We start from the raw sequence: 19,584 nt of genomic DNA on the forward strand, positions 1-19,584 counted from the left end.
TCCCGCAATTCTCCATATCTGCTGATTCTGCATTCTTGGTTCAGGGCCAGTGACATGCAGTCAGGGCTTTCAAGGGATTCAGTGAATCCCCAGCCCCGGACCTCTTTTTTTTTTTTTTTTTTTTTTTTTTTTTTACACATTTTTTTTTTCAGTTGCATGTCTGTGTGGCCAATAGAAACAGCAGCCTGCACTTCAGAGGGAGCCAATAAAAAAGAAAGTTCATGGTCTGCAGAGCATGGGTGGGAACTAGTTGCAAGGCAAGTGGCAGCTCAGGCACTGATTGAAGCAGCAGCACAGCATGAAGTAGAAGATAGGACCTTGCTTTGGCTGGAAGAAGGTCCCACCTTCTACCCCCATTTGAAAACAGGCTGGCAGGCAGTGTGGGATAGGACCTTTTCAGACTTGGAGGGATAAGTAAATGCGCCATGCAGCTGCTGCTTCTAGGATCTCGGTGCCAGTGTGCAAATTAAGCTATGAGTGACAGTGAGAGAGAGTATAAGAGAGGAAAGAGGGCTGGAGAACAAGACGACTGGAGGATGGGAGGTCTGAGAGGAGGGAAGCAAGAATGTTGGGGACATGACTGCTGGGGGGTCTGGATAGGGAGAGGACTGGGGAGCATGACTGGGGGTGGGGAGAGGCTGCAGAGCAAGACTGCTGGGGACTGGGGGCCTGGGTGAGGAGAAGGGACTGGGAAGCATGCGTGCTGGGATCTGGGTAGGGAGAAGGGACTGGAGAACATGAATGCTGGGTCCTGGGAGTTCTGGATGGGGCTGGGCATCTTACTGCTGGGGGCTGTGGGCCTAGGTGGAGAGAGGAAGCTTGGGAACAAGACTGCTGGGGACTGGGTGAGGAAAGGAGCTTGGGAGCATGTGTATGAAAGCTGGCTGGGGAAGAAGGGAGGGAGGGTTGCACTGTGTGAGCATTCGTGTGTGTATGAGAAAGACAGAGGGAGCTTCCTTCTCTAGCCACCCGTGCCTTGCAGCTTTTCCTAGCATTTCCAGTGTTTGTCTTGTGGTGTCCGGGCCTTCTGACTCTTGTTTCCTGTTCCTTGGCCTTTGGGCCTTCTGTTCCTGATTCCCTTGCCTTTCTTGTGTCCTCTGCCCCCCCCCCCCCTGCCTTCTGTCCTGTGAAGCCTATCCCGAGACTCCCAGTTCTCTTCTGTTTGTAGGCCACTCTGTTTCCTAGCCCCTAGCCTGAGACCCTCCCTAGGTCTCTCTATTTCCTGTCCTAGCCTGAGACGTCCTAGGTCTCTTCCCTGTCACTAGGCCTCTCTCTGCCTAGTCCATTGGGGCTTTCCTGTATTGTAGCCTTCTGGCTCTGTTTTATGTTCTGTTTGTCCTGTCCAGTTCTGTCCTGTCTGAGTCCTGTGTTCAAAGTCTGTTCCTGAGTTCACACTTACCTCCATGCAGCACCAGTGTGTTCCAGCTGTTCCTGCTCTATGCTTATCTGCTCCAGAGCTCCAACCCAGCCTGCACCTTGCTCCTTGTTCCAGCCTCAATGGACCGCTCACACTGAGTTCCAGCCTTGCTGTCCCGCACCACTCTGGAGGTGGTGTTCATGATACCTTTACTACAGCCAACCTGCAACACTTTTGTACAATATTATTTTACAGATATTTTTAGGCTGTCTGGCATGTTCTGTTTTCCTAATAGGAGGTGTATTGGTGTTTAGGGCCTAGTGTAATATTTGCAGTCCTGCCTTTTCATAGATAAGGTTCTTGTTGCGTGAGTGCTGTTTTGGTATGGGAGGTTTAATATATTACAATTGTTTGTTCATGTATTTCTGAGGGCTAAGCTGACACCCAATCCATGTTAAAATGGGCCTAATGCCATATGGAATCCAAATATCTTCTGTGTTTTGGAGAGAGGAGGTTGAGTGAAGGGGTGTGGGAGGGGAGCCCTAATTGAAATGAGCAAGACTGCTGGTGACTCGAGGGGGTGGGGGGGAGTGAGACTGAATCCCCAACTATAAATGTCACTGTACACCACTGATTCGGGCTCTACTGCCTAAGCCCTGCAGGCCACCAGCACCCGAGGGCTCAACCTGAGGGAAAGTTGGCCATTGCAGGCAGAAGGTGCCCCGCCTCTGTTCCAGTATGGAGCTTCTCTGACTCACCTTGCTAGCGTACTGGCCACTGCAGCTTCGAGATCATATCCCCCAGCACTTGTCACATCGAACTCTGGCCAGTGTACTCCTGTGTCTGTCCATGGGAAACAGTTGGGAGACACAAATCAATGCTTGGCAAAACCGGAAGAGAAGGTGAATTCACTTATCCTAATCCTCAGAGGCACGGCTGCAAATGGTGGCTGTGTTTTGGCTTCCATGCCTCTTGTAGTTTTTGAGTGACCACATAGGGAGATCCAATTCGGGACTCTCCTCCATTTTTCTGGGAACCTAAAGTCCTGGAGGGTATTTTTGAATTACTGTTTAATTGTTTTCATTATCCAGGCTTCTTGGTCCTGTACTTCTGCTAGGAATTAGCTCTTAAAGAACTTACTACCTGCCAAGCAGACCCAGCTTGATCTAATTAGCTACTGTTGGTAGTGAGCCTCCTAGGTTCCCTGCAAACCTAGACAGACACGGATAAATTATTGGAGAAGCCAGTTAGAGACCCGCTGCTTACTTAGAATTACCTACCTTTCTCATTAATTAATGTGAACGGTAACATTTATGCTAAGATATTGGCCAAAATAAGCAAATCCCTGAGGGAATTAATTCTTACTGATTAGTCAGCTTTTTAAAAGGGTCTTTGCACACAGATAATACAAGGCTGTTTTCAAATATCCCTCACAAAGCTAAAGGGTTGGAGATTCCAGTTTTAGCAATTTCATTAAATGCTGAAAAAGCGTTTGATGAGCTGAGTGGGAGTATTTATTTCCGTTTTAAATTGGTTTGGTTTTGGAAAATCCTTTCAGCAAATGATACATGCACTGTATGGGGCCCCTAGAGTACAGTTATAGTGAATAATATTCTCTCATGTATTTTTTTGTTCTAGATAGAGCTGTTAGACAGGGATATCCCTTTTTTCTACTTTTGTTTAATTTAGCACTAGAAATTTTCACATTTAACATGACTTTAACATTTACTTTAATATGATTTTAATGTAACTCTGAAGTAAGCAACTCTTGTGTTTTGACTGCCACAGACATGTCTGGTTTTCAGGATATCCACAATGAATATGCATAAGAGAGATTTTCACACAGTGGAGGCACTGCATTCAAATATGTCTCATGCATATGCATTGCTGATATCCTGAAAACCAGAACTGTTTGCAGCACTTAAGAAGCGGATTTGCCTACCCCTGATATAACACTTAACATAAAGCAAACTAAAGAAATTCATGGGTTTAGTGTTATTGAGGGTGAATGTAAACTATCTCTCTGGGCAGCAAATGTGATATTAATTTAACTGAATTAGATGTTTCCATTCCTAAACTGGTAAACACAATGTATTTGTTTTCAGATTTGTCAGGTTACATTATCAATTCATTCAAATTGAAAGCTCTGCCCTGTTGTAGTCATTGTACAGAAGGCTAGTTTTAATGGAAATAGTAATCATTATGAGATATGATTAAAATGGAAAAATTGAAGGTTTCCTGCTAGAAGTAACTATAAGTTATTCGCCTTTACACTTAACATGGTAGGGAAGGGCCACAGACAAATTAAATATTAAATGTGTTGCCCATACTTTTTCCAGGTCCATTTTATAAGAAAACGAACTGCATGCTTTCTGAGTTCCTCTGGAAATAGAAATCTACACACATAGTCTTCTAGAAACCTAAAATGAGCAAACGGAAAGACGGGATCAAGTTCCCAAACTTTCTTCTCTGTCACCAAGCATATATCTTGAAGGAGGTGGAGTTTGGCTATAAAATTGGAGAGAATAATCCTCAGTGGTTGGAAGTGGAAAGAGAACTAGCCTTACCTCCTCCTCATCTCATAGTCCAAGGATGTTCCTTGGAAAATTGAGTATTAATATCAACCTGTGCTTTTCAATTTAAAATTGAAAATAAATGGACAGACACTGTAAATGCTTTTATGGTTCAACCTCATGTTTCAAATGACCAATTCTTGCATTAAAAAGGCAGTTTTCACAGGCGTTTCCCTGGATATAAAATATTTTATCTGCATAAATTGGCTATCGGAAATCTGCCCACCTCTAAAAGGGTGCATAGTTGCTTAACCTGAGGACTTTTACCCATGGTGTAGTGGAGTTGTTCCTGGGGCTGAGTTAGGCTGGGGAAGAAAACCACATGCATAGGTGAAAATCTCGGTGGGTACTTTTTCCCTGGGGCAGTTTTCAAAGAAAATGAACGAATGCCTTTTTCCTTTGAAAATCGATGCAGTGACCGCAGGCAAAAAGGAGCCCCTGGAGTTTGCAGCAAGGTGGGGCAGTTTGAAAATTTGCTGCGTCATTGGCTTGGGAGAAGGTCACATGGATATTGGTTGAGGTGTTAAGAGGTAAAGAATTTATAGCCAGGGATGTGAATCGGGTGGCCGATCGTTCCTGCTTTCGGGTTTGTCTGACGGCGGGAAAATCTCGTTTTCCCGCGGATCGACATTTTTTTTCCGTGAAAAATCTGTTTTCGGCTTAGTGTGCGCTAACAGAAGTTAGCGCGCACTAACAACAAAATAGCAAAAAGTTAGCGCGCAGTAACCCGAAAAACAATTTTCACAAATTCGGGGAAAAATGTTCATTTCTAGTTTTTAATAGATATATAACGAATTAAGAAATATCATACGGTATTTCAATTTATTACAAAAACGATTCACATCCCTATTTATAGCCTACTAAGAGCTAAGGACAAAATTAAACTTAGCTAGTTCTCAAAGATTAAATGGCTCCAAATGGGGCGGTATGTATTAGGATAAATTGGTCTCTTCATTTCAAGAGATAACAGATATTTTCAAAACTTTTGATAAGGTTCTGGCATCCTCCAAAGAGACCTTGGGGTTCTGTCAGTTGTGGTACAATGCACATATCTGGCATTGCCAAAGAGTAGAACAAGTGTGGAGAAAGGACTTGAAGGTCTCTATATGGGATCGACAGAATGGGCTAGATTTGGAGTAAATCATTGCAGGTTTCAGTGTTCGTACCCCACAGTTAAATGCTGTATTTTATTGCTAATAGGGCAGTCTGGATGGTGGTAAAAAAATCTCCAAACTCAGTGATCAGAAATATTGATTTTGCCATACATATATGGGGTCATTTTCACATATGTTACATTTCTGTAAAAATATAAGAAAATTTGGATGGGAGTATGGAAAGGATTAATGATACACTGAGCATCCTGTGTGAGCTTTCATTTCACATTATTAATTGAAAATCTGTCACGATTATGGAAGCTATGTCTGCCAGTAATAAGAAATTAATAGATATTTTACTATCCTTAATCTTAAAACTCATCATTGACAGCTGGAAGGATAGTTCCTTTCTAGAGATTATTAATTAAACCTGCTAGACTATAGAATGTTTGTAATATGAAACTGTTGCAGCTAAAAAAACAATAGACTTAGAAAATGTCAGGAAATCTGGGGACAAGTGGTTTATGTATTCCACTGTATTTTTCTCTTGTATCATTAGATAAAGTATGTTGTACGATATGGGGTCAATTTTAAAAGTGGAGCTTGCACCAAAAGGCTGATATACACAAGTATTTTAAAAGCCAGAAATTCCACGTGTGTATATGTGTGCGCGAGTAAAAAAAAAAAAAAATTGAGGTGGAGCTAGGGCGGGCTCAACAGTTACTTTTGTAAACCCGTATTTTAAATCTGACAGCAAAGCACGCAGTGGCTTGTTAGCCACATATATTTACTGCTGCTCCTGATGAGGTGTTAAGTCTGCAGAAATCGCATTTTTAGGCCTAACGCATGGGATGTGAAGGGTCTGGGTCAACTGAGGGGAGTGAAGAATGAAAAATTAGATGGTCTGGATGACCTTGAGATTATCTAGTGGAATAATTGGAAAAACTGGGAATGTCCTTTGTGTGAGCATGTTTTGAAATCTGCTTACCTGAGCATGTTAAAGCCGATAAAGTCCTAAGGAAGATACGCAAAGTATGTTTGCTCAAGTAATGACTTAAAATTAGGAGCCCAATAGATGCGTAAGTTCACTCGCATACATATATGCTCTTGTATGAGCGCCCACGTGCTTGTTTTAAAGTCTGTGGTAGTAGTATCCTCCCAGATGAGTTAATGTTATGGTCAGAATATAGAAACTGCATATAAAACTAACTCATGAATTCAATAAAATCATCTGAATGCAAAAGTATTCAGTTAATATAGCCATGTTGAGTCAAGAAAGTGTCATTAGGCTCCATAGATTTTTCTTGTGTATTGAATGTTTTCATAAGACTGTACGGTGTAAGATTGTAGATGAATCACTTGAGGACCCCTTCCAAAGAGTTTTGCCAAAGATGTTAAAAGAATGGAACTCTAGAAAATGGAGCTTTTTGTGTTGTAGCAGTGTCTGTGAGGGTAAGATTAGCTCCATCCATTAAACAAAAATAACAGTTGTCAAAAGTTGTAAATTTTACAAGTAGTTAAAAGGAAACCAAATAAACGGTTTGGTTGATAATTTTGTGAGGTTGATCAGTATTTAAAGATGCAAGGTTTTGGGACTAATAAGGCCTGTTATTCAAACATGGTCTCAGGCACTCAGAAGGAAGGGTAATTTTCCAAAGCAACTCAGCAAATAACTTACAGAAATGACTTGTTATAAAATTGCCCTCCTGACAATTACTTAACACGAAGTTTACCAGGACTAAGCCGGAGGTGTTTCATGGCTGGAGTTGGGGTGGGGTTTGTACTTAATGTGTATAGTTTGGATTTTCAAAAGTATGTATGTAAAATTTCCCCCAAAATTGCTGCATACCTTTTTGGAGATGTAATTGTGTGTGGATAGTTTCGGTGGAATATATGCTTGTAAGTTTGCTTTGTAAATGTATCGAACATATGCAAGGTTTTGCCATCTTTCTTAGGCTGGCCATTACAAAATTATCCACTGAAGAGGGCTATTTTCAAAGCAGTTTACCAGAATAAATAGTGATTTGCCTGGGTAAATCGACCTGGTTGAAAATTGCCCTTCTGTGCCTAATTAAAAAAAAATGGAGCTTTCATAGCACTTGTATGTTTATCTAGACTTTAAGGGAAAAAAAGGAAAAGGTGCATACATAGATTTTCCAAGGTACACGTTTTATTTTACCTCCCTTTGTCTGCCTGCACAAATAGGGACAATATGTATGCCCTTTGTATATGCCTTCTCTACATTAGCTCATTTTCAAAAAGAAATTATATGGGTAGCTTCGCCTGAAAACTTCACTACATAATATACACATTAAGTTGTGCAGCCTAAATAAAATTAGCCCCTTCGTTTTACGAATGGCATAACTGCCAACTCTCATGGCTTATCCATGTAATCATATAAGGGTCATTTTATAACTGGGAGTTGGAGCTTCAGACTGTTTTAGCCCAGCATTTTGAAAGTGAATGTCCATGCATAATTATATTTTGAAAATGTTTGGGTAATTGATCCAGTGTATGCATAGATTAACTCATGTGGCGATTCACCTCCTCTTCAGAGGTCGCAGCTTAAGAGGGGTAACTTATTCCCAGACTTTTACAAAATCAAGACATATGTGCTCCAACCCTGCTTCTTCCAGAATGCGCCCCTGCAGATTGCGTAAAGGTCCAGGTGTAAACGAGTTATGTGCATGCTTTTACAGGTGTTTATGGGCATAAAACTGAGGTTTGTGCGCTTAAATGACTTTGAAAATCAGGCCCATAATTAATACCAGAACAGGTCATGTGGTGAGCATGCATGCTGCTGACTCCTCATGTAAGTGTAAGGGAAACCCCAGATTGCCCCTTACTAGAGGAGTTGCCTTTAATTGTAGGATCAGAGGTCTCAACAGATCCTGTCCCTGCCAGTGAGGTCAGTACAGGTAGGCGGGTTTAAGGAGTTGACACTCTCCCATGGTACCAATATTTTTTCTAACGATTGCCCTGCTTGTGCCCATGTAGTATGCAGGCAAAAATGGGCACACTGATTGTACCAAGTAGACCTTTTCTGCCTATATCGCCTAGGTTTCTAATGTAAACCTGTGGCTCTAGAGAGCAAGTAGACAGTTGAGGGAATGAACCAGTGTGTAAAAGGGAGGCAGAAGGAATTCTAAAACAAGTAGACCTCACGGGATCTGTTGGATCACACTGCTCCAGCTTGAATGTTGACCTATTTGGTCTTGAAGCCGATCTGAGTATAATTGGCATCCTGATCCAATTAAATATGAATTCAGTAAGTAGGCAGAAATTGATATTTGAGAATGTGATACTTAGGTTAGACCCATCCAGCCTGCTCATCCATATCTTCCATTTAGCTTTACAGTCCCATCTGTTGTAATATTCTGTGTTTCTATGAATGTTCCGTGATATAAACAAAAAGCCTGTGACGAGGACAATATTAAACCTCCCCATGGGACTGCAAGCTCTGCATACATTGTGCTTGCATTGAAGTAGGTGCAAGGTACAGGCTGGAAAGCACATGCGGTGGTTTGAAAATTCTATCTCCCTATCCCTTCCTTTTTTTTGACTAAGAACAAAATCCTTTTAATGGTTTTGCTGACACAGAAATATAGTGGAGATAGACAACCGCTTTAAGTGTACCAGTAGGGCTGCTCAATGATACATGTCTGGCTTGTAAACATTACTGCATTTGTGAGATCATGAAATACAATGTATATCATATTCTTTATCTATGCTTTTGTCTTTATCTGCAAAGCAAATAAGTTAACTATATCATTTATATTAATACTTACATTCTTTTTTTTATTTTCTTTTTTGTTTCTTTAGCCCACAAGTCCAAAATTTGGAAAAGCTGATTCGTATGAAAAACTGGAAAAGCTAGGGGAGGGATCATATGCCACCGTGTACAAAGGGAAAAGCAAGTAAGATCCTAATTTTCTACTAAAAGGTTAAATACTGTAAAGATATTTTGCAGTATAAACTCAGGTTTTGAGGATGCAAATGTGACCTTCAGGTGAGAGCAGTGCTCTCAGCCGATAAACCCTCTGTCATGTTTTCATTCAAGTAGATTGGCATGCATGCAGACACCTTGCCATCTTCTCGCTGCTGATGCCAGGATGGTATCCCAAGATGCACCTCACTGTGATAGCCTGTATATCTAGTAGTGTGTTCCTCAGAAAGCATTGTCTCCGTGGTTATTATTCCACTCTGCAGCTCTCTGCATTCTTTGTTATATTATCAGCCTTAATCACACTGGCTCCCCCAGGGATAAACAACACATAAGAGAGAGAGAGAGAGAGACTGGTAAAAAAAAAAAAAAAGAAATGCTTTTCACTAATCACTCACAAAATAGCAAATACAGCCCAGAATTGTTTCAACAAGAACTGTTTCACCATAGCAGCACTATATAATCCCCATACCCTCTGTGTCAACCTGCTTCTGATTTTCTGTCTTGTCTTGCACAGTCTCACTTCTCGTGCGCCTCTCATAACTCCCAAAGGAAGGATTTCAGCACCCCTTACACAGGCTAATTGTGGTAGAAGGTTACATTTGTCTGTTTTTCTTATAGTGTTAATTGTAAGCAGCCATTGCACTCCTTACCAAGCAATGTGTCTCTCATGGAATGAGCACATTGATGGTGAGAGTAACTAACTCGTCTCAACCATTTGCTAAAAAAAATTCCCATGGGAAGTGCCTCAGTGGATCATTCCAGCAAAGTGTATAGTGACCTCTAGAGAGATCTTAGAGAGTTTAGTGTTCAGTATGTTGAAGGGGCAGTAGAGAGTTGATAGGACGATGAAAAAGCTCCCTTATAGAGAAAGGATAAACAGATTAGGACTTTTTAGTTTGGAAAAGAGGCAACTGAGGGGGGGTGGGGGGATATGTTTGAGATTCGTAAAATCATGAGTGCAGTGGAATAGCTAAATAAGGGATGGTTATTTACCCTTTCAAATAACACTTGGACTGGGGGAACACTGCATAAGACTAGCAACCAGCAGATTTAAAACAAAGTATGTTTCCACTCGGCGCACAGTCAAGCTGTGGAATCATTTGCCAGAGGCGTTGGTCAAAGCAAATAATACAGTGAGGTTCAAAAAAGGATTTTAAAGTTCCTGAAGGAAAAGTCCATAAACAGTTATTAGCCAGGTAGACTTGGGAGTGAGATACAAGAAATAAATCAACTATTGGGGATCTGCCGGGACTTGTGAGACGGACTGGCCAGTGTCAGAGACAGGATGCTGGGCTCGATGGACCTTGGTCCGACTTAGCATGGTACTTTTGTGTTCTTAGTTTAAGTCCTTTCATTCCTGCAAGGATTCTCAGGAGGTGAGTTTATCCACTAATTGGAAGGATAGATTGCATTCCTAGTGTTTGTCTCCAGGGTGGAGAAAATCCTGTTTATTTGGTTTTTCATATTTTTTTCCCCTGATTTTTAGTTTTTTAGAAAGAGTTTGGGTATCTGCAGAATCCTGCTTTACATTTTTGGAGTAGCAGACAGGAACAAGACACGGGACAAGCTAGGCCACCAGGAGACAAGTAGGGTACACACAGGCAAGAAAGGCCACTGGGAGACCCAAACAGAACACGGACAAGACAGTGTATACACAGACAAAGGGGTACACTGGCAGAAGGGCCACTGGAAGGTCCCACAGGGAAACAAGACAACCAGGAATAACATAGAATAGGACAAGAAGGCCTTAACAGGCCACAATGAACACAAGTCAATGCAAAGGGGAAGCATAAACAAGCATAAGGTTGGCCAGAACAAAGAGCCAAGGTGATTCGATAACACCCAGCGTTAAAAATGAGGCAGGATTTTATAGGACTCGTCTTGCTTCAATCCATACAGCTTTCAAGGTGGAGGCTACAACAGGATTGAGTATGGCCCACTGAGGGCACCTGCTGGCAGGAGGGCCAGTTAACAGCCAGTATCATGGTAGGAGGCAGGTAGGCAGCTCCTTCTCACAATGACACACATTTACATGATAGCAGGCTCCCTCTTTCACACACACAGTTAGGCACTCTCTCTCTTTCGCACACATATAGATTCACCCTCACACACACATAGATTCACTCTCTCACACACACACGTAGATTCACTCACACACAGATTCACTCTCTCACACACACATACACATAGATTAACTCTCACACTCATTGGCCAGGCCTCTCTCTTTTTCTTCATCCGGGATCCTTTTGATAGCTTCACCAGAGACTCTTCATTTTCTGCTTCTGCTGCATTGGAGGATGTGGCCAGGGGCCCCTTCGACTGCTCCTTCTTTTCAGCCGGCTCCATAAGTATATTCAGAACTCATGGAGCTGTTTTCCTCTGTGCTGATCTCGGTCATTGTGAGAGCACAGAAGCTATGCCGACCTCATAAGTTTTTAATACACTGTTGGGGCCAGGAAACAAGGAGGAACGGTGGAACAGCTTTCAGTTCTGCTGCATGTTGGATCCAGTGTCCAGGTGTACCTTCAATCACCAGAAAAGAAAAAAAGAACTGCAAGCAATACACATCTGTTCTGAGACACAGATACTGTGACGTGGTGCTGCCTTAGTACTTTTCCTCTCTTGTGGATTGTCTGGTACAGTAAGACTATAAAATATACTGCAGCAAAAAACAGTTTTAGAAAACTTTAGCAAGAGCTCAGAGCAAATGCTTTCATGCAGACAATGTCTTGAGAAGCAATGCAGAGCAAATCTCTGACATGCTCAGTCTTCAAAAGTAGCATCATTGTACCCAATCTGCAGCAATAGGTCAGATTGGCAAATTGCTTCACTGTGATAGGTCATTCCTCTCACCTTCTTGACAACAGGCCCATCCTGCCCTTTTCTGCTGACTGCCTGTTCTACACTATATCATTTCTAACTATACACGCACCTGTTGACTCATAAAATCATAGGGAAGCCATTAACTATAAAGGTTTATAGAAATGATTCTATTTCAAATGAATGAAACAATTAGAATTTGTTTTATTCATGGGGCCCCTTCAATTTGGTATGGGGCCCCACAAAAGAAACAAATTTGCCCCTATTCGTTTCATTTTTCAATTTTGTTTTTAACTAATACAAAAGTCTATTTTCTGTTCTGTGACAATATTTTCAGCAGAATGGATTGTGAATGTTATGAGGCTCTCAGCAAAAGAATTTCCTTGTTATGAGAACACAGATGGAATATTAATTGGTGAAAATAATTCTTTAGACCCCTCTCTAGTTTGGGACTAGCCATGTTCTTGAAGGGCAAGATGTTCTCCATCCCATAGGTAGTGGAGCACTTCAACAAATTGAAAGTGATCACATCTAGTCTTTGCATCCAGAACCTGGTACTCATAGTACCCACCATTGGAGAGATTTCATATGTGAACCTTGAAGCCCTTGCACTTATGGTCTACATCCAGACTGGATTGGACTGTTGAGCCTAAACTGAGAGGTCAAAGATTAATTGTTCTAGAAAGAGACCAGATCAAATCTGGAAAGTCAAAACATAGTGCAAGTCATAGAACACAAATGCATCAGGGATGGGTTGTTCAGGGACTATGTTCTGAAGACAAGTCCCTATATATTAGTCATGGAAATGATGGTAGTATTTTTGCCTCAAATAGTTTTTCAAGATCAGAATAATGAAAAGAATATGATAATTGAATCGACCAATGTGATGATAGTATGCTATCTGAACAAACAAAGATAGTACTAGGAATGCCAGAGTGTCAGCAAATGATATTGCAAGATACCTGAATGTACAAGCAGACAGTTTGAGCACAATAACTGTAATCCTTGGGGAACGGGAATGCCTTTCATTGCAGTTTCTGAAATTAATGGTTTGGAGATTTTGAGAAATGCCCTGAGGTTTATAGTGGATCTGATCAGGTAAGTTCAAAATACTGTATATCAGGGGTGCTCAAACTGGTTCCACAGGCCCCCCCAGTCAGTTGGGTTCTCAAGATATTCCAAATGAATATGCATGAGATTTATTTGCATGCACTCCCTCCTCTGTATGCAAATATATCTCATGTATATTAATTAGGGATATTCTGAAAACCTGACTGGCTGGGGGGAGGGGGGGTTATAGGACCAATTTGAACTTCCCTGCAATATATTATGCCGTTGGGAAACATTTTGCCTTATGGTGCTAAGACCAACATATCTGGGCCGAAGTCTTCATTAGCTAGGTTTTAGATTTTCTTTTTCATAGCCCAGAGTTAGACGCAACTCAGTATATGGAGGTTTCATATAACTGTTTCTGTTTTTAAGGTTGATAACATTCTTCTGCTGCCTTAGGCAGACATAGCAAGATTTATCAGAGCAGCAGATTTGCAAAAGCCTAAAGTTTTAGAGCTTCTAAAATTTAAAATAATGTGTTAAATACTCTTCTGGAGAATCCATTTGACCCTGTTCAACTTTTCTTTAGTTTTGACCACTAAGGTAAAATTTTTGGATGCAATTTGTTTATGTAGAACAGTGAGCAGATTGAATGCTTTGATATTAGTGCCACCATCTAGGCATTTTTTTTTTTGCAGGCAAGGTGGTGGTAAGAGTTGTTATTTATTTAAACACTTGTTACTCATTTAATAAGTAACACTCAAAGAGAGGTACAATCTACATCTACAATTTGACAATTGATTCCAACTTTTAATATAAAGGTGTCACAGTTGTGAGCCCTTGGGCTGTGGTGTGGTTGATGCAGGTAGTAGGCGAAGCTACTAGGTCTATACCGACAGCTAGAAGACATGCCCTTGATGGATCAGAACAGAAGCTTCGCCTATACCAGCCCCATTCCATGCAGTTTGAGCCCTTGGATTTCATGGGCCAACAGGACTTAGAAAAATACCCTCTAAGGGCAGTCAAAGAGAGTCTAGATATGGGCCAAGGTCATTGCTGGTAGTGAGCAGAGAAGTTACCAGGTTAGGCCAAGAGTCAGGGCAGGTGGTGAGCAAAGAGTGGTCATGATCCATAGCAAAGTTCAGTATCAGGCGGCAGGCAAGGAAATGGTCCAGGTCCATAGCAGAGGGTCAGTACCAGGAGACAGGTCGAACGGACAGGATAGGGACGGACACAGGAATGAGACTGGAACAAGGCAATGGACAAGGCAGCAAAGGAATAGAAGGAGGAGACACTGAGGCAGCAAGTCTCAAGAACAGCAAGACAGAGGCACAAGGAAAGCTATGAACTGCATCACAAGGCATGATACCTGTTGCTGAGGTGGGGGAGAGGAGCGCGGTGGAGGTTTAAATACCCAGGCATGAGATGTCATTAGGTAGTGCCTCAGTTTGGCTTTGCCACCATGGTGCCTTCAAGGGGTGGTACATACCATGCTCATGTGTCTAAGGACCAGGCCAGCGGGAGCAAGGAATGGTGGCGTTCGAGGCGTGGTAACGTTTGGTGGCTGGTCACTGGACTGTCCCGCGGCCAGCCAAATATTTCAAGAGGGTGCTTCTTCATTTTAGTTTAACCAGGAATTTATTTTGCCTACATTATTTTCTAGTGCTAAGAATCCTAAAAAGTTGAAACTGGAAACCATGAATCTCAAGAAGGCACTTAATTATTGCTTAGAAAAGACAGGTTTTTATTTTTCAGCAAACTTGCACATTTATCTGTCTTACACAGAGCTGGTAAAAACAGATCATCAGTTACTCGGACTTCTTTCTTTAGATGGATTAGATGTTGTATCATGAAGTTGTACAAGAAGGCCTTTAAAATTCTTTTGAGTTCTTCAGGACCCACTCTGATAGCGAGTTCTACTTTTAATGTGCAAATGACTAGTTAGGCCTGCAAGGAAGAGAGAGGCATTCATGAAACATTACCGAAGAGGTAAAGAGGCTTCAGCTAATGTGGTGTTTGGGAGTCAAGTTCTCTAAACTGATATTACTCTAACCTTATGAGGCACTGCTGTACTGCATCCCACAGCTTCTGATTCCTGAGGAGGGTAAAGGAATGGGAATTTTCCTTACTAACAATTCATGTTCTGCTAGATCTTCCCATGGTACATACTGCTTCCCTGTACAATATAAAGACTGATATACAGTAATCAATCATAGAAACAGCAGAAAAAGACCATATGACCTATCTATTCTGCCCAGCCTCTCAACTAATTTAGCTTTACAATTCCCACCACTCCCTCAAGAGATCCCCTGCTTTCTTGAATTCAGATCATTTTTGTCTCCGCCACCTCCACTGGGAAGGCTGTTCCATGCATCCACCGCCCTCTCTGTAAATAAATATTTCCTTGAGATGCTTGTTCAGACTGTGAATTGCTGAAAAAAATGCTTAGATTGTGTGTGAATGATTACTGTAGGACGGGGAGGAAGTGGGAATGTTTAGGGACAACTGGGCCAAACCAAACATTCTAAGCACAAGATGCCTTTCTAGTAACACATCAGGGACACAGCATCACTGGACTGATGATGGAGATGTGCTGGACTGTTTCTGTCAGTCAGATAGGCATTTGGAGAATGGTGCCTGGTATAAAAAGAAACCACAACATGCTCTTCAAGTTTACACATATTCTCAGAAACCATAACATTAGTCGTATGAATTGGTGCTTTGAACTGACAGGCTGATGTCTCCATCACAATCCCTGGGGGGGTGGGGGGCTGAATGGTAAAGGAATTTTCTTTGGCATTTCAAGTTGTGCAAAACAAAATCATAATTTGCTTCTTGATGAGGCAATCAGAATCAGTCAGGAAGAATGACATTCCATCACCTCAAGGATTTAAGGTGGGACAAAGCAACATCTTTTACCATTGAGGTATGGCCACTGAAAATAACTTGGACCTTTAACTTATGACAGGAACCACAAAGCGTGGCCTCCTCCCTTGAATTCCCTTTAACTGCCCCTTATGCTGATGCCGAGAGGCCTCTTTCCATTGACCACTACCCGTTTCTGTGCCTGGGCAGAAAATGCTCTACTTATTGTTATTAGAGCTTAGGAGGCATGAGAGAGAATTGTCTTCTCCTACTTCATGTGGTGCTGGCTTGCAGGATCTCAGGGAATTTTCAAATCATGTTCATAAGCTCTGACTTTCAAAGTACAAAGAAACGTATTCTGCAACTTATTTATATTTTAGAAAATTACAAAACCAGATTTAGACAGTACTTGATTTTAACAAAAATCTCATGTGTGCGTTTTTTGGTAGACAAGGTGAGATACCACTCAAGGCATTCTATACAGGAGCACTACACGGCTGTCTGTTGGAGCCTTTTAATATCTTGGAGTCTCTGGCTGACAGGAAGTGCTTTGATGCAACTTCATTTTGACTGCTGGTTGGTCTCAGTTATTAACTCATAGATTGCTATAGGAGTTAACCAGGAATAGATGGCAAGGAAAACTCCCTTTTTTTTTTTTATAAGAGCTGAACTGTTAATATTTATAGTAAGCTGTTAGCATTGATCATGTAACATTAGCTTTCAGTAATTTTCTCTTCCTGGTATTTCTCTCTTCTTGTTTAGGGTCAATGGAAAACTCGTAGCATTGAAAGTGATCAGACTTCAAGAAGAAGAAGGTACTCCATTTACAGCTATCCGTGAAGGTATGTGCCTCTTTAAATAGTTATTCTTATTCTTTGCACCTCTGCTATTGGTTGACTTGTTCATTCACAAGTCCTTCAGAAATACGCAACTCTCCCTCACTCTGTAATCAATGCAGTTTTATTAGGAAACTCGATTAGATTTCAAAGAGTCAAAGTTAGATGTTTGTGTTTGTTATAGTATGGAATACTCTTAATTTGTAAAAATCATAAGAAATGTCTATGGACATCTATCATAAGCAGAATAAACAAGTCTGTGTGTGAAAGTTGCCTAATTTTTCTTGCACATTCACCACCTTCACTGCTACTTGAATGCATGTTTGATTGTGTTATCTGTGGGAGACTGTGCTCTATTTCTTTGACTACGTGAACAAGAAAAAAAGCCTCCAGACTTTGCTTGCTGCATCATGCAGCACCTACAGTACATGTTTTTATTTTTATTTTGTTTCTGTTTTTACAAATGGTTCCCTATTCAGCAGAACTCAGAGTAAAATAAGAAAAAAAATAAGTGTATATAAAATAGCAAAAAACCAGCCATGAAGGGAACCAAACAGTAGTGGGGCATCAGGAAAAATAAGAAAAGATAAGCTTGAAGTTTGACCCTGAAGTCAATGAGTGATGGGGCATTTTGGATATGAGGTGTGATAGCTCATTGCTTATCCTCCGCTGACCTACACATGCTACTAGGAATGCCTCTTATGAATGTGGCTACAAGTACAAGCATTGTGTAACAGCACACGGATTTAAAGCAGCATTAGCGGAAGGCAATTTTTACTCATATAGATGGCTTTGAAACCTCTAAACCCTGCATTAAACGACTTGATCTAAATGTAAATAACCCAGCAAGTGCATGGGAATTATGAGGCAGGGTATAGAGCAGGGGTTGGCAGCTCTGGTCACAAATGGGTCAGGTTTTCAAGATATTCACAATGAATATGCATGAGGTATAGTTTGCATGTGCTGCCTCCATTGTATTCAGATATATCTCATGCATATTCATTGTGGCTATCCTGAAGATCTAACTTGCTTGTGGCACTCCAGGCCCGGAGATACCTATCCCTGCGGTAGCGTAAGCATGCAGCAGAATTTGACGCAATTTATAGTGGATGATATGTGGAATCAGAAAGCCTAGTGAATCAGTCAAGTTAAAAAAAAAAAAAAAAAGTAGATAACGTAGATAACGATGAGGAACACAATTTATGAATGTTATGTTGCTGAAACCAGAAAGAACAACACATGGTGGAAATATAAATATGGAGAAAACGAGTGGAGTCAGAAGTGACCTCATCAAAATCAGATATAGAAAGGCAAATAGAATCAACAGAAGAGAAATCCAAACTGAATCAGTTTTTTAAAAATGTATAACTGGAATTTTCATGGATTTCTCAAGTGAATTCTGAACTCTTTAGAAGTTACTCTGCATCATAGAATCCTTTATAGGTCTCTGTGGAAAATATGTTTCTACAAGTCTAGCATGTTGTGATTACCTATGACCAAATCCAGACCCTATTCATTGGCATGGCCATTTTTCCCTGTAGTGGCACTGCACCAAATTGTATATGAAACAGAGCTGACACTGGGATCTCTGGGTCTCTTCAGGTTACATTATCTATTATATGTAGAAATAGAAACACACACTTCATGCTACTCAATAAAACAGCCTCTCTTCACTACTTCTGATCCGATGTTCAAAAATACTGGTAATTGGGTAAGATTGCTAAATTATGTGAAGCATTGATAAACCTGCCAGTAAATCAGTCATAAATAAGACCTCACATTTCTTCACACACACATTGGGAACGTGTGCCTTTGCCTGAAAAAAGGGGAGTAAAGCTGCAATATTTGGATCTACCTATGTTTAAATCAAAGGAGGATGAATTAGAAGACTCCACTTTATGTGCAGTCAGGCTAAATTTTATCTTCTAAGAAAGAACTGCCTCATAATGAGGATTTTAAGACTCTCAAACATGTTTCCACATGAGGTGATAGACTTGACCATAATTAATATTCATAAGAAATTTAATGACTTCTTAAATCTTGAGTGCATTAATGGATACTGGGATGTCAATTGAGTAGCAAATCTGTAACACATGATAGAGAGTGCATTGCTATATCCGTATATTGTAGGCAAGTAGTGAGGCACAAAGTCCAAAGGCTGTGTGTTCAGCACCTGGGAGGTCTACTGATATATTTAAATATACATTCAAGTGTTTGCTAATTATCTTTGAAAAATGTCCTATGACATAAAACTCCATAGCTTTTGCATTTAAAATGGAAAAGCTGTATTAACCTTTAATCCTAACCAGCTTAGCTAAAATCTGAGTAGTTAGAATACCTGATCCTGTATATTCACAATGGCCTCAAAATGGTCTTCAAAATTCTTGACCTTCACAAATGCTGAATATCTGGTGCTATTTGCTGTATGGAAAGAAAATGTTTAGGGCCTGTGAGGATGACTGAATAAATCTTCTTGGCTGGAGCAGAAAACACACTGACTCCAGCCTTTTCTAATGCAATCTCAATGTTTGTTAACATAAACAGAAAATCACATTAACAATAACTGCCTACCTTCAATTTGCTCCTGCAGATGCAGGGGCCTCCTGATACCAGGTGGGCTCACTTTCTTATTCCCCTCCCAGCAGGGTCCCGCCTACAGAGCTCTCTCCCTCTGTAGATTTTAAGGTGGACCAGTTTAAATGCCAGGTCCCACACAGGTTAAAGGAGGTAAATAGGGTCACTCCATCACAGGGCCATAGGCCTATCAACGTTTTGCCTCATATGGCATCAGTAATTAGTAGGGATGTGAATCGTGCTTCTGACGATTGAAAATATCGTACGATATTTTCAAAGTCGTCAGAAATCGGGGGCTCCCCGAAACAGATAGGAAAACCCCACGAAATTGTTCGTGGGGTTCTCTTATCATTTTGGGGGAGGGCGGGAAAAACGGCAAACAAAAACAACCCCTAAACCCACCCCGACCCTTTAAAACGGATTCCTTAGCTTCCCCACCCTCCCGACGCCCCCCCCCCCCAAAAAAAAG

The 19,584-nt window shown here is 41.1% G+C and overlaps 1 protein-coding gene across 2 annotated transcripts in view; it reads left to right on the top strand.

The window, feature by feature from the left end:
* Positions 1-19,584, top strand: part of CDK14 (cyclin dependent kinase 14) — a 1,214,920-nt gene that overhangs the window by 390,763 nt on the left and 804,573 nt on the right. For both annotated transcript variants that reach the window (XM_029588836.1, XM_029588837.1), the window contains exons 4-5: positions 8,847-8,941; positions 16,468-16,547. In XM_029588836.1, the coding sequence (XP_029444696.1) occupies positions 8,847-8,941; positions 16,468-16,547 (175 nt within the window). The remainder of the gene's footprint in view (positions 1-8,846; positions 8,942-16,467; positions 16,548-19,584) is intronic.

This window comes from Rhinatrema bivittatum, chromosome 2 (assembly GCF_901001135.1).
Source record: "Rhinatrema bivittatum chromosome 2, aRhiBiv1.1, whole genome shotgun sequence".
Taxonomy (NCBI): Eukaryota; Metazoa; Chordata; class Amphibia; order Gymnophiona; family Rhinatrematidae; genus Rhinatrema; species Rhinatrema bivittatum.